The 25,759-nt window shown below is 38.7% G+C and overlaps 1 protein-coding gene across 1 annotated transcript; it reads right to left on the bottom strand.

The window, feature by feature from the left end:
- Window positions 1–440: 440 nt before the first annotated feature.
- On the bottom strand, window positions 441–25,759 carry CHGA (chromogranin A). Its single transcript, XM_058162604.1, has 8 exons — window positions 25,435–25,759; window positions 24,450–24,496; window positions 17,397–17,490; window positions 17,115–17,183; window positions 15,371–15,469; window positions 11,078–11,596; window positions 8,041–8,480; window positions 441–2,677 (listed from the first exon to the last, which is right to left on the bottom strand). Exons 1-8 carry the CDS (start codon window positions 25,478–25,480, stop codon window positions 2,594–2,596), a joined length of 1,398 nt encoding a protein of 465 aa, XP_058018587.1. The 5' UTR covers window positions 25,481–25,759; the 3' UTR covers window positions 441–2,593.

The raw sequence follows: 25,759 nt of genomic DNA, 5'->3' as shown, positions 1-25,759 counted from the left end.
CATTTTTTTAAAAAATAGCCCTATATAAAACCAAAAATATTAGTACCTTGGCTGTTTACTTGTAGTGCATGACTAACGTCCTTCTCAATAATCACATGGTGCTTCTCTTGCTTAAATCATTGATTTCCATAATCTTTTTTCTTCATTTCATCCTTATTTGCCAAACACTTGTGACAAATATTTTACTATTTTAACCATAGAGTTAAAATGCACTTAAATCTCCTCTGTTGTTTCAATGTGTGCTTCAGGGAGAAAACTCCATTTTCCAAAAACATGATTAAAATAAATGCCTTATACAAAACCTCATTCTGTGTTCTGGTTAATGACTGAAATATTGTATATCTGAATTTGTTGCTACACCTTTGTATACCTAAATTATGTATATTCTGAGAGATTGTAACATGGCGGGAATTTATTCAACTTTGACATCAAGCACTTATTTCCATTTCAGGGAGATCAGGCTTTCTTACCCAAAGTCCCCACTTTATGCACTTCAGAAATCTTACACCAGAAAAGTTGTCTTCCTCATCTGCTAGTTTATTTTTACCAGGAGTACCAAGAATGCAGTCTCCCAACCTTTTTGCATTACAATATAATTTTTTAGATTTGTAGGGAGACCCTATTCAAATCAGTTCTGGGCAATGTACCATATTAAAAATGAATGAAAATTATCAAAAATGGCTTGGTTTACCTCCACAACTATACACTTGAAGACCCCATCCATAAAGCTAATTAAAATCCTGGGAGAAAATCCAAGTTTTGAGAGCTTTTTGAGGGTGTCATCAGTGCGAAAGAAAGCAGAGTTCCAGGGTCCTATTGGTTGACATTTTATCAACAGGACCTGGGCATGCCAATTCCATCAGATCAGATGGAAAGGATTAACACTGGGAGATAATCCTTCAAGTAGCTAATAGCTAGGCCTAATGCTGTGGGGGTTTTTAAAGTAATAACCAGCTCCTTGAATTACATTTGAAAGCCTTTTGTTAACCCCAGTGCATCTCCTTAATCAAAGATGTTAGCTAGATATACTGAAGCATACAGGTAACTGCCCAAATTGCTGCATTCCGGATCTGCTGCAACTTCTGAGATATTCAAGATCTGTGGTATAAAAGCATGTTACAATAGTCCATATGTGAAGGGACCAAAGGACTTGTCAAAAAGAGTACAATTAGGTGGATCTATGTATATGCCTTTTTGACCAGAGCTATCGCCTGTTTTTCAAACAGAAGTTGCAGGTTCAAAAGACCCTCATATTGCTCACTAACCTTAAGTGAGTTAATACAACCCTCCCTAGTGGTGGTTATGTTTGTAATTGTATTTTGGATGTTATGAGCTGCCTCAGAATCTATCTGAAGGGGAAACTTAAGAAATCTTAATCCCCATTCACCAATTCTAGAAGGCCCAAATATCCATAGCTATTTAGTGTTGCTACCTCATCCAGACCCTCATGGTCTCCAGGCACTGGGACAGCTGATTGACAGTCCTATCAAAATGACTTAGCCAGCTGATGAATACTGTGGCCTTATACTCCTTCACTTGGCTGGCATAATTGATCTGTGGATAGAGTAGAGTAGAATAGAATAGAATAGAATTTTTTATTGGTCAAGTATGATTGGACACAAGGAATTTGTCTTGATGCGATGGTGGATGGCAAAAATAGTTCATTAAAAATAGTTACATTTTAGGAATGGACATGGGTTTTATTTTTGTCGTTCTGTTTTTTCCTCTCAATTCAGTGGACTGCTAAAAAAAAAGTTTCACTTTCTATAGCATTTGAAGAGGCTATTTGAAAAGTTATTGGTCCTTATTGAAGTTATTAAGCCAATGGCTGCAAATTGCTCATCCTGCTTTAGAAAGTGCAACTTTCCTTGTTACCTGTATACAGGCCAGGTTTATTCACTGAGCTACTTTTAAAAAACTTACTTTACAAAAATATTAGATTTATTCAACAAACCAGGGGAATTGTGTGTGAATCTGTATCTATACACAGAATCTAGAATCAGCACTTTAATCACGGCACTGTCTTGAACCTTTGCAAAAATGTTACCTAAATGTATGTTAGATTGCAGCTGAAATAGGCAAAGAAGGGAGACCAAGATTGTGTCTTTATTTTTCTCCTTAGTTTTTATATAGAATATATTGCAGTCAAGAGTGCTATCTTTAAATCAGAAGGTTAACAAGTTATTGCAAGTAATTTTATCTAGGAAATCTAATGGGAGAAATAATTCTAGAAAGCTGATAATGAAGGGAAAAGAGGAGGGAAAAGAAATAACAGGAGAGGAAATTATAAATCCATCTTTTTCTTGCACAATAGAGAATACGTGAGTTAAGTCATACTGCTTGTTATGCAGTATTCCAAACATTTCAAAATAAAGTGATTACTAAAGCAAACAGAAAGCAAATAAGCAAATAATGACAAAAAGCAAAAAAGCATTGCAACTAGAAAAAAAAAGAGATGGCTGTTTTTTGTTGCAATACAGGAGTTTGCAAAAAAATAATCACCTCCTCCATTATTACTTTGTTTTAAAATAAAATGCAGTGTTTAAAACAGTGATTCAACATTTCTAGTGTCTTGCTCCCATGTTATGGTGCATTAACCTCTTCTCAGGGCGTGGAGCTTGCGAGCAACTTTCTCCAGTTCTGCTTCAATTGCAGCCAAGCTTTCCAGTTCTTGGTCCTAAAAGAAAAAGAAAAAGTTGAATGATGCAAATCATTAAAGCAAAATGATGTATTCACTTTACTGTCCATCTCTATCCATGTATTTAACCAATGGATTCAAAAGTGCCTAACTTTTAGGAATTCAGCCAATGTTAGCTAGGTGCATTTATAAAGTTGATTTCTATCAAGTTGGAGTAAGGACTTATCTTCTTCCAATTTAGTACTCTTCAGGTGTTTTGGAATATAATTTTCATAACTCGACAGTCAAATTCACTTCCTATATCCATTAGCCTGTATCAAATGCCAGGAGAGGGGTTATATCTATACAGGTTCTAGTTTAAGGAAGAGTGGTCTGTACTATTTGGCAATAGTACAAATTCCCATCTATCAGCCTAACCTAAAATAGCTAAAGACCAAACCTCAACTTTCAGTGTCTACTATGATTCTTCTCAGGCTTCATTCCTAGGATATTCTACCATTCTGGATATTGGAAGAGCACAGCCTGCAGCACAAAGTGATTCCATGTAGCCAAGCACAAGAGTATTCACGAGATCCTGTCTGCTGAATTCAGTCCTTAAGATAAAACTATAAGAAAAAGCCAATTTAGATTTTCCTGATGCCAAAAAGAATTCATGCTTTTGAAATACAGTACTTCACGAATAATTGTAACTGTCGGTTACTATCTTTAGTAGCCCAACTATTGTTCTTGCATGAATGGATGTACATGTCTAAATGGATGTGCCCCTGTCATATTTCTTTTTTCTCCCATCCAAACAGTCAAGTGTATCCAAACAAGTATGGAGCAATGAGACAGGAAAAAAAAATTCCCTCTTCCTTTTTCTCCTTGTACTCAGCTGATGGCAGAGTTTTCTTCTCTTATAGGTACCTGAGCAACTGTTGCCAAGGTTCTCTTGTTGATTCCCTGATGCATTGTTATTGCAATGCCATGAAAACCTAGCTAGAAAGGTGAAAACAAAGCAAAATAGTTAGAATAAAAGAAAAGAAATAATCACCTGGTTTTGTGATTCATTAAGTGGGGTTATTTTGTTTTGGATACAAAGCTTTGCAGCTACAGAGCACCAAAGAAGAAGAAAAAAAGTGGGGGGAGTAGTCCTTTATATATTGCCTTGAGTAAAATTAACTCCATTGTGTGGCCAAATGAAATAACTGCCTTGGGCTGTCACCTGTTTCCTTTCCATCTGTAGGTAACAGCATCCTATTGAGGGTGATGCTGCTTTGTTACTGACTAGAGCAGGGCTCTCCAACCTTGGCAACTTTAAGCCTGGAGGCTTAAAGCAATCACAAGATGACAATTGTATCAGTAGTGGGTTCCACTTACCTTCACTACCAGTTCGGAACTGTGAGGAACTGTGCGCATGCTTCGGTCGCACGTGGCACTTCTGCGCATGCACAGAGCATCCATTATGACGTCCAGGCGGGTGGTCGGAGCCTGCCGCCACCACCGCCATTACTGGTTTGCCAGTAGAAACCCACCACTGAATTGTATGCATGCATAAATGGGGTGTCATGGGACAACCGCCATCTTGCCTATTTTGAAACCTCCAATGAGGTTATCACTTATAAAACACAACCTTACAAATTGGAAAAGACAGAAGAAAAGAAGAAACCCTGAAATAGCTCAAGATAGTGCAGAAAGGGTGCCTTGCATTTCCCCCTGTCAATTCTCATTTGGTTTACAACTTCTTTCAGAGGAGAAATACATTTCTGTGAATACTGTGAATTTCTTATAGAAGAGGTACGGTGTTCTTGCCCTAATTTACTTAAGAAGTGGTCAAGTGTGGTATGTGAAATGGCCAGTCTTTTGCTGCCAGCATTTCTGCAGCAACCTGCAGCCTCTCTAGTTTTCCCATCTTCTACCAGTATTATCTGCTATCTCTGACCTGAAAATAATCTCAAAATTTCCACCGAGATTAATAATAATAATAATAATAATAATAATAATAATAATAATAATAATAATAATAATAACAACAACAACAACAACAACAACAACAACAACAACAACAACAACAACAACAACAACAAAAAAGCTGGAAGGGACCTTGGAGGTCTTCTAGTTCAACCCCCTGCCCAGGCAGGAAACTCTACACCATTTCAGACAAATGGTTATCCAACATTTTCTTAAAAATTTCCAGTGTTGGAGCATTTACAACTTCTGCAGGCAAGTTGTTCCACTGATTAATTGTTCTGTCAGGAAATTTCTCCTTAGTTCTAAGTTGCATCTCTCCTTGATTAGTTTCCACCCATTGCTTCTTGTTCTACCCTCAGGTGCTTTGGAGAATAGTTTGACTCCCACTTCTTTGTGGCAACCCCTGAGATATTGAAACACTGCTATCATGTCTCCCCTAGTCCTTCTTTTCATTAAACTAGGCATACCAAGTTCTTGCAACCGTTCTTCATATGTTTTAGCCTCCAGTCCCCTAATCATCTTTGTTGCTCTTCTCTGCACTCTTTCCAGAGTCTCAACATCTTTTTTACATCATGGCGACCAAAACTGAATGCAATATTCCAAGTGTGGCCTTACCAAGGCATTATAAAGTGGTATTAACACTTCACGTGATCTTGATTCTATCCCTCTGTTTATGCAGCCCAGAACTGTGTTGGCTTTTTTGGCAGCTGCTGCACACTGCTGGCTCATATCTAAATGGTTGTCCACTAGGACTCCAAGATCCCTCTCACAGTTACTACTATTGAGCAAGGTACCACATATACAGTACCTGTGCATTTTGGTTTTTTGGCTTAAATGTAGAACCTTACTTTTTTCACTGTTGAATTTCATTTTGTTAGATAGTGCCCAATGATCTAGTCTGTCAAGATCTTTCTGTATCTTGAGCCTATCTTCCTGCCAGCTTGGTGTCATATGCAAATTTGATGAGTTCCCCATCTATCCCCTCGTGTAAGTCATTGATGAAGATGTTGAAGAGTACTCCATGGCTGTTGAAGTGCTCCATGGCTTAGGACCCGGGTACTTACGAGACCGCCTGCTGTTACCCTTTGCCTCCCACCGACCCGTACGCTCTCACAGAGAGGGTCTTCTCAGGGTGCCGTCCGCCAAACAGTGTCGGCTGGCGGCCCCCAGGAGTAGGGCCTTCTCTGTGGGGGCAGTGACACTCTGGAACGAACTTCCCCCTGGCCTGCGTCAAGTGCCTGATCTTCGGACCTTCCGTCGTGAGCTCAAAACATATCTATTTATTAAAGCGGGACTGGCATAATTTGTGTTGAATTTTAAATTGGGTATTCTTAATATTTTTAAATTTTTAAATCTAAATTTTAATAATCAGCCTTTAAAATTTGCTCTTTTTAAATGTTGTTTTAAATTGTATATATTTTGTTTTTATTCTGGCTGTACACCGCCCTGAGTCCTTCGGGAGAAGGGCGGTATAAAAATTTAATAAAATAAAATAAATAAATAAATACTGGGCCTAAAACAGAGCCTTGGGGTACTCCACTGCATACTTCCCTCCATGTGGATATAGTTCCGTTGAGGACTACACATTGAATGCGGTTGGTCAGCCACTTACAAATCCATCTGGTGGTGGTGCTGTCTAACCCACATTTTTCTACTTTATCTAGTAGTAGGTTATGGTCTACTTTATCAAATGCTTTACTGAAGTCCAAATAAATTATCTCGACAGCATTCCTCTGGTCCACTAATTTTGTCACTTTGTCAAAGAATGCAATGAGATTAGTCTGGCATGATCTGTTTTTGACAAACCCATGTTGGCTTTTGGTTATTACTTTGTTTGCTTCTAGGTGTTCGGTGATTCGTTGCTTGATTATCTTTTCCAGAACCTTCCCCAGTATTGAGGTTAGGTTGATAGGTCTGTAGTTTCCTGGATCTCTTTTTTTTTCCCCTTTTTTGAAGATGGGAACTACATCAGCTCTTTTCCAGTCCTCTGGCAGTTCCCCTGTGCTCCAGGATCTTTGAAAGATAAAGTTCAGTGGTTCTGAGATTTTGTCTGCCAGTTCCTTCAGTGCCCTGGGGTGTAATCCATCCGGTCCTGGTGATTTGAACTCATCTAGGGTAGACAGATGTTCACTTACCATTTTTTTCCCTATTTTAACTTGTGTTCCTAATCTGTTTTTTGTGGTGCTGTTTTTGATAGGTTGGATTGTTTTTTCCTTTTGTGTAAAGACAGATGCAAAAAATGAGTTAAGTAGATCTGCTTTCTCCCTGTTGCTTGTCACCTTCTTGCCACTTTCTCCCAACAATGGGCCAATTGTTTCCTTGACTTTTTTCTTGTTTTTACATGTTGGAAGAAGCTTTTTTTGTTATTTTTTACTTTTGTTGCTAGCCTTTGTTCATTGTGAGCCTTAGCTTTCCTCACTTCATCTTTACAGGCTCGGGCTATTTGCTGATATTCTGCCTTAGTTATTTGTCCCCCTTTCCACTTTTTATACTTGTCCTTTTTGTCTTTCAATTTGTCAGATAGTTCTTTATGCATCCATGCTGGTTTCTTTTGAGATCTATTATTTTTCTTCCTCATTGGTATTGTGCTAGACTGGGCTTTTATAATCTCACTTTTCAAAATTTCCCAAGCTTCTTGAGTTGTTTTCCCCTTGAGGATTCTCATCCGTGGAATCCTTCTCAAGTTCTCTCTGAGTTTATTGAAATTAGCTCTCTTGAAGTCCAAGACTCTAGTTTGACTTCATTCTACTACTTGTGCTTGCATAATGTTGAATTCCAATATTGCGTGATCACTTGCCCCCAAGATTCCTGTAGCTTCAACACCTTCTATCATTTCATCTCTGTTAGTGAGAATTAGTGAGAACTACTTTTTGGGAAACAAGTAGGGGCCTCTGGTGGCTCAGACTGCTAAGACAGTCTGTTATTAACACAGCTGCTTGCAATTACTGCAGGTTCAAGTCCCACCAGGCCCAAGGTTGACTCAGCCTTCCATCCTTTATAAGGTAGGTAAAATGAGGACCCATATTGTTGGGGGCAATAAGTTGACTTTGTATATAATATACAAATGGATGAAGACTATTGCTTAACATAGTGTAAGCCGCCCTGAGTCTTCGGAGAAGGGCGGGATATATATGCAAATAAAAAAAACACAAAGTTGTCTGGTAGGTTTGTTAGGAACCTGTTGGATTTTCCACTTGGTGCAGAGTTTGTCTCCCAGTTGATGTCAGGGTAGTTAAAATCCCCCATTACTACTGTGATGTGCTTCCTACATACCTTAGTTAGCTGACTAGCAAAAAGTTCATCTACTTCCTCTGTTTGGTTGGGTGGCCTATAGTATATACCTATGGCAATATCATTTTCCCTCCCTTTAATATTGACCCAATTCTCAAGCATTCTTCCGGCTTTTGACACTTTATTCAAGACATGGTTTCTACAAGAATTTGTCAACCTACCTCAGTCCTCCTGTTTGCACTTCCTTCTTCATCCTTTTTTTCTTCTGGTATGGGAAGAAGTGGAAAACCTTGTTCACTGTCCTCTTTTGAATGATGCTTCTGCAGCCGCCTTGCTTCATCTTCTGGAGAGTTATGGAAGTCACCTGTGTTGTGGGCTTTGAAAGCCATTTGCATGGATTTATCTGGATCTTCATCACTTTCATTCTCCTCTGCACGTTTTGTAGTAGTCAGTTGTTTGGCCAGTTCATCCATCTTGTTCCATCTTTTAGCATCTTCTACATCTTGGAAAGGGTTTTTTCCCATCTCTTCACTTTTGGAACTGCTATCATGGGAGGAGTCGTCATCCTGCCATGTTCCATCTAGAAAACGATTCCCTCTACTTTTCACATTATGATATTTATCTGTATCTTCTGAGATATTTTTGTCATCATCTTGATTATCTATAAGGAAAATAGAACTAGATGTAAATCATTTGTTTTCTTTTCCTTCAGAAGTGATATTTTGGTGCTATCAATAAGATAAAAAAGCTGATTTAAAGCCTTGTCAAATGGCTATCTAAAATGCAAGGTATCTGAGTGTTTTAGGATGTGAAATCACCTCTGCAGAGTACATGATCATAATTTTATTTTTCATAAAATTGATCAATCATCTGGTGCTGTGTAAGAAGAGAATATATATATATTTCTTAACCTGGATGAGGAATGAGATTTGGTGCACTGAGCCCAGTTTACCAAATCAATTACTCTTTCAGTGGAGCAGAAAATGATGCTGAATCCTAACCATCTTCTGTGTAACTTATTTGGCTATACATAGTTGTTGTAAAATCAATTAGGATCTCAGAGCATGCACAGATGGTTCTTTCAATTAGCCATCACAATAGCAATAGCATTTAGACTTATGTACCACTTCACAGTGTTTTACAGCCCTCTCTAAGTGGTTTACAGAGTCAGTATATTTTCCCCAACAATCTGGGTCCTCATTTTATCAACCTCAGAAGGATGGAAGGCTGAGTCAAAGTTGAGCCGGTGAAAATCAAACTACTGGCACTTGGCAGAATTAGCCTGCAATACAGCATTCTAACCATTGCACCTTCACAATAATTTCTCTAAGGATTGCATAGTTACCATGTAGCAATTGTCCCCAACCATATATATTTGAGTACTCTGGACTACTCAATCAATGTGAACAATTGCTATAGCTCTGTGAGCCTTCTATCAGCTTTGAATTGTTTCATTTGTTTGCCCAGGATTGGAGATTTAACCACTGTAATTTTGACTTTAGTATATTACAGAAATGACTACAGTATTATAATATCCACTTCATGCTTAGAAATGTAGTTGATACAACATATTTTAATATACTTTACTCTATACGTGATATGTTGTAACCACTGGTTGCCAGTTAATTGCTGATATTAACGTTTAAATTCCTAATGAGACCTATTTAACACAAGAAACTATTTCCATTCCTTTGTCACCTGCTCCTGTCATTAACAATTAAGAGCTTACATATAAGAAACAAGATCTTCTCAGTTGTCACCCCAGTATTTAGGAAAACTGTTTCCTACAGGGCTCAAATGTGCTTCTCAAATAAGAACCTGTGTCTTCTCCAATTTATTTCCTGCAGAAATGCTGGATTGTAATTCTTATAATTTCCTGGATATCATATCCATTTGCTAAAAATTGAATCCTACACAACCGGAGGCACTATATTATGAAAGGCTGAATTATTATTTGGAGAAGATTGGAGAATATCTAAGGTGACAGTCTTACTTGCTGAAGCGAGAAATAAATGCATGTAGGGAGCACGTTTGTTTTTTACAAAATTCACTAAAATTGATGCCCAACATATTCATGCAATCAATCAAAATTCATTTATGGTCCAAGGCCAAATGTAAGAAAAAAGACTAACAATCCATAAAAAGGAATAAAAATGATGAGATAAACGCTGAAATAATTAACAGTTGCTATTCAGTAGCATGAGGAAGGAACCAGATGGTTTGCAATAACTACGGCTATTTATAAAAAAATTGCAATCTTTTTTGAGGTTTCTCAAATGTGATCACTCAGAAGAAGGCTAATGGCTCCAGGTTGCAACGACAATTAGAGTTGTGTATATGTATTAAGTTCAATAATCACTGACTGTAAAGTAGACATTTTAATAGCATATGTGAGACAGATTCCAGCTCCAAATCTGACCAAAAACAAGATTGGTTTTCACATAGGAGATTTATATATTTATTTTTATGTATGTTATTTATCAAATTTATACACCATTCATTTCACTTAAGTGGCTCTAGATGACTTACAAGTAAAAGTCAAACTGCCATATAAAGTATAGATAAAAACAAAGTTAAAAATGGTGTATAAATATTGTAAGTTAAAAACTTTAAAAGGCAGAGGGAGCACCCTCAAGCCACCAACCAGCCCCAGGGATTCATGTGGCAATAATAGCATTTAAGCTTATATAGTGCCCCATTGTGCTTTATAGCATTCTCTGGGTAGTTTATAATGCAGAAGCATTATTTGCATATTGCCCCCAACAATCTGGCTCCTCATTTTACCAACTTCAGAAAGATGGTTGAGTCAACCTTAAGCCAGTCAGCATCAAACTCTAGGCTGTGGGTAGAGTTTGCTTGCAATACTACACCAGGGCTCTGTCTACCAGATGTTGTCTTAATAGGTAGTGCCTCAATATGGGCCAAAGAAAACAGTTTACCATGAGGAATATATAAAATATACTTAGGAACAGTCCTGGGAGAAGGGGAAATTATGCTGTAAAAGTGATGGGGAACCTTGGCTCTGGATATCTATATCCAGATCCTCTGCTTTAGTTAATCCCAAAGCTAGAAGCGCTGGGGCAGGATAAAATTGCAAAATGCCAAGTAATCATTAATCTGTCATTTTAGCAGTAAGGAGAATCTATCTAGCAAGGAAGTTCCCCAATAGACTTCCTTCAGCCAAAATCTAAAAGATGGGAAATATGGGTCCATTCCACATATTAAAAGTCGAGTTTGAGCCCAAACTAATAGACATACCATTTTCCCTTTGATCATCCACATTGTCTGAACTGGTAGGATGTTCTTCTTCAGAACCATTCCTCTCTTTCTCTTCTTCTTCATCCTTTTCTTCTTCCTCCTCCTCTTCTTCCTCCTCAACTTGCTCCCTGACCTTGCCAACTTCTTCCTCCTTCCTTTCCTCCTGACTCTCTTGGAAAACATGCTCCTTCTCATCCTCAGATCCCGCTGTCCCTGCAACTTCTTCAACTTCCTGGTGTGTCTGCTTAAGTACATCCTCTCCCCTGATGTCACTGATGTGATTGTCTATTGTATCACTCCAAGGCAATCCTTCCATTTCATCAACCTCATTGCCCTCAAATCCTGCTATATTCTCCTTTTCATCATCAAGATCAACATCTCGAATCCTTGGCTCTCTCTCTTCCAAGCTATTTTTCTCCTCCTCTTTCAAAACATCTTCTTTATTCTGAAAAGACTTTTCTGCTTCCAGCTCGGCCAAAGAGGCCGTTGGCTTCTCATTGTGGGTCCCCTCTGATGGATCTGAAGGTCAAACATAGGAGAAACAAACAGAAGATAGATAGAAAGCCATATTAAAACAGAACTGCAAACTCAAAGGTAAATCAATTTCACATATTCTTTTGGACAACATTATATACTTCTTACCTGCTTTTATTTAAATGGAGAGCAGCATATTTTTCCCAATCTACTATTTCAAGATTGTATTTTATGCTTTAAAGGTAAATCAGACTGTTCTATTTCTAATTCTATTCCATTAATATATGAGTATATTATCCTAATATTCTATCTATAAATTGGAGTAAATGAAACTCGATGTCACTGGGTTTTAGCTATAATATAGAAAAGTATAAGATCTAGTTTATTCTTTGTTCTTTGTTTTATTTTGATTAAGGATTCCCAAGAAGATTTTTCAATGGATACATTAAAAATGATTCCCTGTTCTGATGCAAACAAAAGAATGTCTAGATAGAATTTCTTTTAGAATATGGGATAAGATAAATATGACTGAAACGTAGTCTTAAAGTCTCACTTTTCCAAAACTGTCACTCTCAGTCTGCCAAAAGTATCCTGGGATTTTGGATTTTTTTGCTACCACAGACTAACTTGGCTCTGCTCCTATAATTTCTTTAAATAAAGTGATTAGTTTGTTACAAATGTAAAACTAGATTAATTCCCACCAACCCTAGAAATCTTTATGTGCATCGACACATCATATAATTTGTTGTTTACTCGCTAAGTCGTGTCCAATTCTTTGCAACCCCATGGACCATATCACACCCAACCCCCCTATCCTCTGCTGACTCCCAGAGTTTGCCCAAATTCATGGTCATTGAATCGATGACACTATCTAACCAATCAGAGCAGCGGTCACCAACTGGTGGTCTGTGGACCACTGGTGATCTGCGAGAACATTTAGGTGGTCCGCAGAAAAATTATTTGCATTTTTTATTTTGCACTAAATCAGGGGTCCTCAAACTATGGCCCCTGGGGCTGAATACATGCAATGAATGCTTGTGTTGCTACAGAGAGTCTCCTGCTTCGGGGTCTTTTTGTGTGGGTCAGAGGGGGGCAGAAATTCTGACTTGGGGTCTGCTTCAGCTTCCTGGTGTGGGGCTTTGGGTGAAGGCTGGAAGGAAGTGCCGCTGGTGGCAAAGAGCTGGAGGGCCTCGTATTCCAGTGGGACTGCATCATGGTCTGGAACTGCCTGACCATCTCAGCCTGCTGAGCCTTCAGGTGCCAGTACCTGGCCTTGCACTGCTGCAGGTCTTCCCTCTGCTTGGAAAGCCTATGTTCCTAGTCCTCAGTGAGGTGCTTCTGCTGAGCCTCCTTCTCGGCCAGATCCAATTTGAACTGAGCCAGCTGTTTTGCCAACTCTTCCTCTTGGTGGCTGCTTAGCTCCAGCAACTGCTTCCTGTTGGGGCCCTATGAAGCCTGGGCGGGGAGGCGAGGAGTGGCTGGGAGGGGAGGGGCGAGTAGAGGCTGGTGAGGCACTCCTCGACGTGAGTGACATTGAGTTGGCCATTCCCACCCCAGCACATGACCAGCTAGCCACGCCCACCCAGCCACGCCCACCCAGCCACGCCCACCCAGCCGATCATTAGGCAGTTCATATTAGTGGTCCATAGGATTTTAGTGAATTTGAATATAAATTTAGTGATCCCTGAGGTCCAAAAGGTTAGTGACCCCTGAATCAGAGGATTACTGTTTGAAATGTAACTCAGGAAGGTAGAATAGCTCAGGTATTTGTACTTCCTTTTTCTAACAGAACAGAATAACAGAGTTGGGAGGAACTTGGAAGCCTTCGTCCAACCCCCTGCTCAGGCAGGAGACCCTATAGCATTTCAGACAAGCAGCTGTCCAGTCTTTCTTAAAAGCCTCCAGTGATGGAGCACCCACAAGCCATTCCACTGATTAATTGTTCTCACTGTTAGGAAATTTCTCCTTAGTTCTAGGTTGCTTCTCTCCTTGATTAGTTTTCAACCATTGCTTCTTGTCCTGATTTCTGGCACTTTAGAAAATAGGTTGAGCCTTTCTTTTTGTGACAACTCCTCAAATATTGGAACCCTGCTATCATGTCATCCCTAGTCCTTTTCTTCACTAAATTAGACATGCCCAATTCCTGTAACTGTTCTTCATGTGTTTTAGCCTTCAGCCCCCTAACCATCTTTGTTGCTCTTCCCTGCACTCTTTCCAGAATCTCAACATCTTTTTTATATTTTGGTGATCAAAACTGGATCCAGTATTCCAAATGTGGTCTTCCTAAGGCATAATAAAACTGTACTAAGACTTCACATGGTCGTGATTCTATCCTTCTGTTAATGCAGCCTAGAATTCCGTTAGCTTGTTTGGCTGTTGCACCACACTGCTATGAAATATTCTATGATATTTCTCTGTTTTTGTTGACATTAACAGTAATTTTAAAATGATTGCTGTACTCTATGTTAACATTGCATATGTTCTTGGTTGTATCCAGTAGTGTGGGGAGCTGGCATATACCAGCTTGAAAAAGCCAATTGTTAAATTTCCCTTTTTTCTATTTTCCTATTTTCCAAAGCATTAGAAAGCAAGACAAAGAAACAATGGATGGAAACTAATCAAGGAGAGAACCAACCTGGAATTAAGGAGAAACTTCCTAACAGTGAAAACAGTTAACTAGTGGAAAAGCTTTGCCCTCAGAAGTTGTGGGCGCTTCATCACTGGAGGTTTTAAAGAAGAGACTGGACAGCCATTTGTCTGAAATGGTATAGAGCAGTGATGGCTCACCTTTTTGCCATCGCGTGGGACCGGAAGTTGGCAAATGGGCCATTTTTGGCCTCTGGAGGACCTCCAGGGAGGGAGCCATTTATGCCGTCCCCAGACTCCTAGAGAGGCCCTGGAGGCTGGGGACAGCAAAAAACTGGCCTTCCGGTCCCACCAGAAGTTGGCAAATGGGCCGTTTTTGGCCTCCAGAGGATCTCCGGGAGGGGTGGGGAAGGACGTTTTCGCCCCGCCAGACTCCTAGAGAGGCTCTGGAGCCAGGTGAGGGAGAAAAACGAGCCTTCCCCACCACACCCTGAGGCCCTCCAGAGGCAGGAAATAGCCTGTTTCCCTACTTCTGGTGGGCCCAGAAGCCCCGAAAACAGCTGGCTGGCACTGAGCTCACATGTCCACTGATATGGCTACGTGTGCCATCTGTGACACGCATGTCATAGGTTCGCCACCACGGATATAGAGTTTCCTGCTTGATCAGGGGGTGGACTAGAAGACCTCCAAAGTCTCTTCCAACTCTATTTATTCCGATTCCTGGAATTTTCTGAGCTGGTTGAGAGCAAAGCAGAGCAGTAAAAGAGTCAGCAGAGTTGATTATTAAACATGTACCAGCACATCAGTGATTATATTCCTACTATTTGGAACCTATAAAGAAGTGTGGCTTCTGTTTAGCTGCCCAAAAAAGAATTGTTGTACAGTGCAATTCAGGAAGGAGAAATTTACACCTGGTTCTTAACATGTGTGTGTTGTCAATATTTGAAGTAATTTTTGCAAAGAGGCAAAGAAGAAGACTTTTAAGCAATATGGTGTTTGTAGCTGTTTGTAACATAATTTTCCTTATTGATTAAGATCAGCCCTGCAGAAGGTTTTTAGATATTATCAAAAATTTTCCTTGCTGTGAATCAAGCAGTGCGGAGATGACCTGGTCACAGTTGTCACAGGAACCAATTTGGCTGTGAAGCAGGTGTGTGTCCCAAGGCCATTTGAAATAACATCCACATTTACATTGCTTGGAAAGGATTATGTGGAGGTTATGCTGACATCAACCTCTTTCCGTGTTCCCATTGCCTTGGCTTTCAAGGACTTCAGAAAGCTCATCTTCAAATCCACGGTTTTTCTTCTGCTGCTCTGTTCTTTCACTTGCTCCTGTTTCAGAAATGGAAAATAAGAATATAAACATTTTTTCAGCACTTCTTTTTGTTGTCATCATCATCAATATGCATCCCCTCACCATTACAAGTGCATAGTATACTAAAAGTCAAATCTATGGGGTTCCAATATCCAATATTCCAATTTCGAAGGGGCAACCACAAAGAAGAGAGGGTCAACCTATTCTCCAAAGCACCTGAAGGCAGAACAAGAAGTAATGGATGGAAACTACAGTAATCAAAGAGAGAAGCAACCTAAAACTAAGGAGAAATTTCCTGACAGTTAGAACAATTAATCAGTGGAACAACTGGCCTCCAAAAGTTGTGGGTGCTTCAACACTGGAAGTTTTTAAGAAGAGAGTGGACAACCATTTGTCTGAAATGGTGTAGGGTTTCCTGTTATTCTGTTAAAACTTTCCTACTTAGTAATAGGAGAGCAGGAGAAAGAATAATTACAACTAGACGATAACTATGATGTATACTACTATAAAAACATGTGCACAGAATGCCACATGGCCAGTTAACTTAACTATGGCTTCAACTACAGTTACCATTAATACCAACTGTGGAGTTAATTCATAATTCTTTCACTAACAATTGTCCTTTAAGCATAATGAAGGTAGCACTGCAATTTCTGATCAAGCTTCCTGGGAGTATGTTCACTTAAAGTCAGTGGCTATACAGGTAGTCCTCACTTAACATTGATAGTTGGGACTGGTTTCTGTTGTTAAAAGATTTGGTCATAAAATGCAATGTCATGTGATTGCTTAGTGATGGCAATCCAGTTAGTCCCAATTGTTGTTGTCATTAAGCAAGGATCACAGATGGTTAGGGGAGAAGCTTACGTGAATGCAGCTTGCCACTTTCTGCCAGATTCCAACGGGAAGTCAATGGGGAAGCCAACAGGAAGTTGCAAGTCCCAGTCACAGCAAGTCTTTTCTTAGATGGCCACAATTAGGCCAGTGGGCAGGTAAATGCTATCAAGTGCAGAAGGGTGAGTGGGGAGTAAGTGCTGTGGCACAGGGCAAGTGTGGGTGGATTGGAGGTGGATGCTACAGCCTGACTTGAGTGCAACAGGGCAGATGAGTGCTACTGAGTGCAGATGGAGAAATGCTGCAGGCAGGTGGATACTAAAGAATCTTACAGAGCAACTTGCAACTTCCCTGCTGGCTTCCCCAATGACTGATTTTTGAGGCAGCTGTTATCCATTTTTATCATGACATCCAGTTCATAGTTATCAGTATCAACTTACTTATTTATGTCGGACAGAATTTCAAAATGTACTATCAAATGTTTTCCTGAAATCAAAGTACATTACGTCTACAGCATTCCCAACATCCATTAAAGTAGTTCTCTGAGCATGACCTGAGGTTAGTCTGACAAGATCTGTTCTTAACAAATCCATGCTGACCTGTTAATTACTATATTTTCTCGAAGTGTTTACAATCTCCTTGTGATCTGCCCTACAATTTTATCAGACATTGATGCCAACTTGATTGGTCTATCATTTGCTGCATTTTGTGGCATTCTCACATTATGTATAGACATAACCCGATCTGTATTACATTTTTAAAAATTCCCATAATAATAGCTAGCCCCCCACACACATACACAAAAGGCACAAAATTCCAACAGAATTGTACCTTGAACTGCAATCTCTTGAAGTTCCCTTAGTAAGTTTTGATGGCGAAGGATGGAACGAATTCTTTCATCTGAAAGAACAGAAGGGCGTATTATTTTAGTACTAACAAATTGAGTTGGCACACAATGGTTTTGCTCATCATAGTTTCATTGGCCTACCAGTTACTTGAGTTCAACTTGTCTACACATTTTTTTAAAATTTTGACATACATGTTCTTAAAACTTTAATATTCAATCTTGTTAACTTCTAAATTGTTGAAAAGAGAATTGAAAAGCAAATGTACCTCCTTGGAGAGTTTCTAGGCATTCTTGGCTGATTGAGAGTGGTTTTGGCTTCGCTACTGTATTAGAAATAACCTCAGCGATGCACGTCATCACCTAGAAAAGCACAATATATTTGTATGGATTTTATATTTAAATTTTCCTTCAGAGTGTTTTGTTTAATATGTGAAATTCTCCCTCCACCACGCCTGTCCTGTTTTATCCTTGCAACAATCTTGTGAAATAGCATAGAGTGGGAGCCACCTGGCTATGGTTCGCCACAAAGCTTCAAAGCTAAGAAGGTTTTGAACCTGGTCTTCCTTTCTGCCATGTTGAATCCTAATACAACATTAACGTAATATTGTCCCATTAGAATGAAAAATCTGTGTGTGATTTCAATTAAATGCAGGGCAAACTTCTCTGCACCATTTTTGCTATTTTTTTCGTAGTTGGAATTACTATCCTTGGCATTAAAATTATGTTTTGTTTCCTTTTGCATTATGCTGCTCTTTTTCATGTTGCTTTCTGCTTCCTCTATTCTTCCCATATACTTACGTTTGTACTAAATTTGAATTGAGCAGGCTTTCAATAAAGGATATCAACAAACAGAAAGTTATGATAAGGAACGCTTTAGAAAGAACTAATCTTTATAAAGCACAACTATTGCTTTTTAAAATGACAAATATATTACTGGTATGATCTTTGTCAGGTCACTGTATAAACAAGTCTGGGTCACCAGCCAGCAAATGGTATCAGTGGGATTAGAAATTAGATAAATGCACATGCAGAATTGTAAAATGATATTCATCTGCTTTTTAAAATCTCTTTTATCGTGGATTTAAGGCTTTATTTTAAATACATTGAACAAAAAGACCTATGAAATGTATATCTGTGTTGTGAGACTTTTTAGTAGAATCTTCCACCTGGTTTTCAATTGGGGAAAAGTATTATTCTTGATTTTCATATACCACGCATCTGCATCAAGAAAAATTGGATCTGTTGCTTGAATTACTGGGTTTTTTCTATGTACATCTCCATCTTGTCTGGAATCATTCAATTTATTTGCTTTTATCCATCAAAAGCTCTTTCTAAAACTGCCAGCCCTTCAGTCCAGAGCAGGAAACAGATTTCACCAGAAGATTAGAACTGAGTTCTACATTAGAATCTTGCAAGTCTAATTGTTTTTCCCCCTTCTCTTTCTCTTACACCTGAGTGAGTCAAAGAGAAGCCATCCTGAGTTTCTTCCTAATAATGTCTCCCTTCCCAGGGAAGGGATTGCTTGCGCACTTTTTTATTTTTGTTAACAGTTTCTGAATATTTCCCTCAAAGCCATCTCCATAGCTCTCTACAAAAACCCATTCAAGGAGAATATACCGTATATACTCGAGTATAAGCCGAGTTTTTCAGCACGTTTTTTGTGCTGAAAAACGTCCCCTCGGCTTATACTCGAGTATATACGGCTTATACTCGAGTTTTTTTTTTTTTTCGTTTTTTTCACATTATACCGGCCGGCGCGAACTTGGCGGGCTTTTGCTTTAGCGCGGGGAAGCCCTGCCGGTGCAGTGAGAGGGCGGGGCGGGGGAGCCGCCAGCCTTCTCGGCCGAGGGAGGAGGTTTCACGACCGGTAGGTGCCTCATTTCCCACCCTCGGCTTATACTCGAGTCCCCAGTTTACCCCAGTTTTTGGGGTAAAATTGGGGACCTCGGCTTATACTCGGATCGGCTTATATTCGAGTATATACGGTAGTCAACCTGGGAGTTATAAACAGAAAAGACAAGTACAGATAGATATTTTTATCCTATAACTAACATCACATTCCTCTGAACAATCCACTCAACAATTACAACTACTACCTCTCCCTACCTATCAAACTCATTTTAGAAAGACACTCTTGGATATGTTTTTACGGTACTAATTATGGTACTAATTATGGTACGGTACTAAATTACGGTACTAATGCTGTATCTGAAATTTTTTTGGCAAGTTTCACATTAATGTTTTTAAGGTGTCCTAATGTCATCCAACTATATTGTGCAAATAATGAGTGAAACTTTCCTTTCTTTCTCTTGCCAAAGTTATATCTACTTCTGTCTTTCAGTATGCTAGAGTTTTAGACCATTATGTTCTGATTTGGAAACTGGCAAGCCTTTTATTGCAAAGCATGTGTTAAAATATCATCAAAGAGCTGCACATGATAACAGAGTGCACAAGTATGTATGAGAGAGAAACTATGAAGGTTTTGATTGTCTTTTGAAGACTGCATCAAATTAAAGGAACAAATGAATATCTGAAGAAGTGGGTGTTTAAACAATTGATTATTCAGATGAATTGTCTTTCCATTATTATGCATAGATAGAGATTGACATTGAGTGCATGTGGAACACACAACAGTAGAACTGACCTAAAACATTAAACTAGCAAGCACCAAGAAATGCTAATTCATATTACATAAGCAAAAAAAATTAGAAATTAACCCCCATTCCATCAAATAAATATGAACATCAGGATTTCAAAAGCCTTCATTTCAGGTAAACAGTGTGCAGTCATAAGAAAAGAACAAAAGAAATCAGAAAGCTATCGAGTGGGGAATTTTTCTGTAGCAAACAACATTAGAATTATTGCCCTAAATTTGTCTTGCAGTTTCAACACCAAGAAAAAGAAATGACAGTCTTTCAAATTATTCCACAACAACCAATGTGATGTAAAAACAAAGTGCTAAATTCGGGGGACCAGCTTTGAACTTTTTCCTACTTACAGAAAAGGTTCATTTGTGTCTTTTGCTGAGTTTCTTAACTGATTTGAAGGCAAGGTAAGAATAATAGAACTTTATTTTAGAATTACTAAGTAAATAACTCCTTATTCTTTCTATCTATCTATCTATCTATCTATCTATCTATCTATCTATCTATCTATCTATCTATCTATCTATCTATCTATCTATCTATCTATCTATCTATCTATCACCCAGCTATCTAGCTATCTAGCTATCTATCATCTATCCATCCCTATCTTCATCTTTCTATAATATATATCCCGGTATTCCTCAAAAGCTTGCATGAGGATACTTTTTTCATTTTATTCCTGCATGACAACTAAGGGAAGTTGATTGAGCTGAGAGGAAAGTGAAATAAAGTCACACTGGTGTTTCCATAGTAGAGGATGCAGCTGAACGTGGCTCCCCCCAGTTGCATCCCAACACTTCAACTTCCACCCCATTGAACAGGCATGTCCAACCCATGCTTTGTTGGCTGCATGTAGCCCTGAACAGTTACTAATGCAGCCTCACAAAATATAATAAAATATATTTTAAAAGGACAGTTGTTATTTACATACATTGATTATATTATATATTGTATGTGTGGCCCAAAATAATTGCTCTTTACTTAGTGAAGCCCAGGTAAGCCAAACGGTTGGACACCCATGCCATAGAAACTTCATTTGTGAAGCTGCAGTTTGCTGTATTAATTGAGAACTTAATGAGGATGGTGCTGGTAATTTTTTGCTGTGGAAGTGGAGTGACTGTATAATCATATATTTTACCTTCTTACATTGTCAGCTATGCTAGATGAGTAACAGTTGCTGGAAGGGCTGCTTATAGAAGTCAACCTTGGATTAGAATTTGTCTACGTGTCTCAGCAAGGGACAGCATATGGCTGACCTTGTCTGGATTTAGAACCTAAGCTGGATGGGGCCTGTTTAATACTTGGCAATGTGATCACCAAGGACTTCCAAGCAGAGAACGCAAAACATCCTAGGTGGCAAATAATTTCTCTCTGTGTGGATGTGGCCCCACACTCACAGAAGTAGAACTCAATTTGAGGGAATCTTTACCTTTATTTTTACAAGGGAACTCACTGATCTTCAAGTGCATTTAAATGAGAAATGGTGTTATTAGAAAACAACTTGTGGCACGGTAAATGAGCAGAGTGTTTTCCAATGGTACTGTCCTATAGCTGTTTATTCCTGTGAGCTTCACTAGGACTTTCCCCCATGTAACAATCTATTGGATTGCATGGTTTCAGATTCCCAATATATTCATATAAGAGTCTACTACATTCTCATTTCCATATAATTCATTGGATTTCTTGGATTATACTGTATTTAATTGTTTTTAGAAGTCATTTGTTTATCTTTGGACATTATAGAAAAATATCCAATAGATTGCATAAGTATTAATTTTATATAAAATCATGGAATCATAGGGTTGGAAGGGACTTTAGAGGTCTTCTAGTCCAGCCCCTTTCCCAAGGCAGGAAACATTATGCTATTCCTGACAAATTGTTGTCTGAACTTTTCTTGAAAACCTCCAGCAATGGATCATCCACAATTCTAGCTGTTCTATTCATAGTTCTCACTGTCAGAAAAAAATTCCTTACTTCTCTCTTTATTTTAATAGGTTTTCTGGCTCGTGTGCTATTTTCCTCTCTGTGTTGTAGATTTGTATCCAAAATATATACAGCTGTAAGAAAATCCATTTTTCTATCAGCAACAAAAGTTTTTCTGTGTGTACTTTATGCTATTCTTCTCTCAATTTTTTGCTTTTTCAGATAATTTCCATTTGACCGAACCGATACAAGATTGTGCAACTAGCAACAATCTATTTCTAGTGCTTTCCTTGTATGAGGCAAAGGGTCACTTATATTTGGCCCACAATCCCGGAAAAACCTGCTTAAACCCATTCATATCTAGCCTGCATACAGTATATCTGACATTATATGTCATATCATATAGTGAACTTTTATACAAATATTATTCAGGTGCCATATTCTTTTATCTTTAGCAACAGTATGCTGTCCTGTGCTTTTTATAGTATTTTTCTATTTTCTATTACTGAATTCTATAGCACAGCATGTCTTTTTATAGTGCAACACTTGAATTCAAGCCATGGACAATAGCTACGTTGCAGATGGCATCATTAAACGAAAGAAAATGCAGCACAGATTCAATTGCATATTGAAGTATATACTGTATATATATAGAGAGAGGGGAATTTATGAACATTTTAGGAAACTCATAAATGCCACAATAACAACAAATTATTATGTGATCTGCATCATACAGTGCCACTGATCTACTCCTAATGAAGGAAAATGTAACATTTTGGGCTTCCAAATAAGACCGTAATCAAGATGTTTGAAATCTTCCAAAAACTGCTGGTTGGACATGCTGGCTTCTAAACCAAACAGTCCCTCAGGCTCCTGGCTGGCAGAAACTGGATAGAGTTGCAGAGTGCAGAGTTTTAACGGTACTGGAAATTATAGTATGTTAGAGATTAAGGATAATTAATACAGCAAAGAAGCTGGAAAATGTTTCCTGGGTTTTTTTTCCATCAAGCGAAAATTGAGAAATAACCTTGTCATTAAAAAAAAATGGGGGAAATAACTACATTTTCTATTTAAGAAAATTAGAAGAGGGCAGCAATTTTGAAAATTCAGCATATTAAATAAAATAATTGGCTATTCTGAATGTAAACTCTGCTTTGTTTATGGAAGCTGCACACATACATAAATCCCAAGTAGATATCAGACCCAGCATTGGAAGCTTTGCTAGTCTCTACAGGTCCCAGTATTTTTTGCCAACTTTACCCCTATCTGGAAGGTGTTAACCTGGGAAGAGCTTTCCTAATACAATATGCATAGAGCCAGCCATGTGCTTATCAACTTGCCCCTGTTTATTCATTCAATAAAAACCAGCCAATGCTCAGATCAAGCATTGGCAACTTGTATTTAGAAATGTATGAATTCATTTTCATGAGTGGATTTACTTGTTCATATACACTCTGATATGCAAATGTGAAATATCCTATGAATTTGTATCTGAATCTCATAAATAATAGAAGAATACTGTTCATCCAATTTACCACACAGTGGAAAAACGTATTCCAGATTCTAATTGTATATATGTATACAGTATGTATATATCACTGTGGATGAGTTCACCTATTGTGTTAAGATATAAAACATGGCTTGCACAAAATACAGTGTCTGGGTTTATCATGGTAAGCTGTACCAAACCATCACATTATAGTTTCATGCAAAAGTTTAAAAGCATGAAATGGGACATCTGATTCATACCTATGTAAAGGTACCAAGCCAAAAAACAAAACATTCCATTCAGTTGGCACCATGTCATTCAATTCACACAAGCCTGATATACTGTATGTGTATCACATATAATATACAGCTTTCTCAATCAAAGGTATCTTAATATGTGCCCCTTCTTCAACTGCATGAATAAGAAATGTTAGATAACTTGACATGAAGAATGAATACATTCCAAAGATGTTAGTACCAAGCTGAGTTCAGAGGCAACTCTTTTTCCTTTTATCCAAGCATATCATTTATCCAAATAATTCTTCAAATTCAGATTCAGTAATTCATCACCACTCTGCATACACCATGTATGCTTTCAGCTATCGGGAGTTTACTGTTCCTTTATGCCACCTGAATAATAGAAATATGTATATTTTTTCTTTGGTTCTTCCTTTTGATCTATATTGCCTCTTCTGTATTTAGTGCCTCTTAATGACTATTTTCAATATGCTGTCAGCAGTTCTTGAGTTTTTTAAAAGCAACAGGCTAAGTCTAACTGACAACAAATTTACACAGGATATATATGAAAAGCTAATCCATTAAACTTCCATAATTTTAAGAAAAGCATCTATAACTGTTCCTGAAAGTAAACAAAATTCCCCATTGTATTATTTGGCCATGCATGTTAACAGGACCAAAAAAATATAACAAATAAAGTATTTATCTGTAGTTTCATTTCAGACACTCTATAACACAAACCTGATTTTATAACTGTATATTTGCATACATTCTTTATTTCTTCATGGATGCACTTGCAACTATACATGGAGTTTAAAGTATTTATTGCAATTACTCTTCATAGATAGATCTACAAAACATCTATGTACACTTGAAAATTTAATGCGTGAAAAGACTTAGCAATCCATTGTTATTTCATGAAGTTTTAAAAATGATAGATCATACATTTATAGATTTGTACATACATACCAATAATATATAACAATATTCCTGCTTCAAATCTTTTTTTTTTCTTTTTCAACTCACCTTGGTGTCATCTTGAGTTGTTGGATTTGTTACTGGAAGTGAAATTACTAAGAAAGAGAGAAAAGAAAGAATAACTTTAATATTTCACATTCTCTGTGACAGTTCCAATCAGAAGGGGTGTGAAGAAAATCAGTAGAGAGGTACACAGGAGACTGTAAACTAGACCAATAGTATACAAAATGAGAATCAGAAATTTGCTCACCTTTTGCATTTAAAAATAGTTGCTACTAAAAAAGAATGGATGAATTGAGCTGATGATTTTATGGAGGACGCAATCTGCAATCAGTTGAGAAGTCTGACTAGTGAATGGAGCCATTGTTCGTAAGTGCACTATATGACATTCAAAGACGCAAGTAGAGGAGTAACTGAGAAGAATGGACATTTCTTAAGACTGAAGATTAGAATGGCAATTTATTTTGGTGTTAAATAAAACTCTTTGCCAAGAGTGCTTTGCTGTTTTGGAATATTAAAAAGTTTGAACAAAAAGGATGTCTATGGAGATTCTCAGTCATCCAGGTCGTGGTTGTCCCAAAGGTGCTTTTTCAAGAGGCAATTGGTCTTTCTGGTTTTTCTTTGAAGACGTTTCACTTCTCTGCCAAGAAGCTTCTTCTTCAGAGCTGAAGAAGCTTTTTGGATGAGAAGGGAAACGTCTACAAAGAAAAACCAGAAAGACCAGTTGCCTCTTGAAAAAGCACCCTTGGGACGAGTAAAAAGGAACTTGACATTCAATGATGATCCTGCTGTCACTGGCAATAGTCTAATGAAGTCGCTAGATTTCTTACCGCTGACTTCATCATCATTATCATCATCATCGCAAAACAGGCCTTCTTGCTCGAATCGGCGCCCAACGGCACCACGTCGCGCCGGCCAGTGCATTGGCTATTCGGGGCAATGGCCTCGGCGGCTCTGTCCTTGGTGCTGAAAAGGGCAGCCTAAAGGGGACAGCGCCTCCGCGCAACTTCTCCCACCTGCCTCTTGAGCTTACCTGGGGCTACGAGGAGGAAGGCTGCGAAAAACGCCGCGCGAGTCATTCTGCTGGCCGTAGACACTGCGGGGTGAAGGGTGGGGCCGTCCGGCTGCGCTTCTTGGCTTTGTCGGCGGGGCAGAAAGATGGGATTGACCTTGAGCGAGCGCCGAGTCGCGAAATAGATTATCCACTGTCCTTCTTGCCCGTCCCAAGATCCTCTGCCTTCTCGAAAGCGGTTGCCGACAATCCCCGACCGAGCACTGCAGCAGCAACCTGGCTTATATATTCGGCCCCCTCTCCTCCGGAAACGGCGTCAGGAGGAAGCTCACACCCCCTCCCTGGA

Source organism: Ahaetulla prasina, chromosome 1 (genome assembly GCF_028640845.1).
Source record: "Ahaetulla prasina isolate Xishuangbanna chromosome 1, ASM2864084v1, whole genome shotgun sequence".
Lineage (NCBI taxonomy): Eukaryota > Metazoa > Chordata > Lepidosauria > Squamata > Colubridae > Ahaetulla > Ahaetulla prasina.
The sequence above is the reverse complement of the archived record's forward strand: the minus strand, read 5'-3'. Positions and strand labels throughout refer to the sequence as shown.

What these genes read in the sequence shown, in the direction of transcription:
- CHGA (XM_058162604.1), bottom strand. Translation starts at nt 25,480, where the DNA reads ATGACTCGCGCGGCGTTTTTCGCAGCCTTCCTCCTCGTAGCCCCAG. An exon ending in CCTAGAAACTCTCCAAGGAG is followed by an intron (nt 17,184 to 17,396) that starts GTACATTTGCTT and finishes CTGTTCTTTCAG; the next exon opens with ATGAAAGAATTCGTTCCATC. An exon ending in GGATGATCAAAGGGAAAATG is followed by an intron (nt 8,481 to 11,077) that starts GTATGTCTATTA and finishes TTTTCCTTATAG; the next exon opens with ATAATCAAGATGATGACAAA.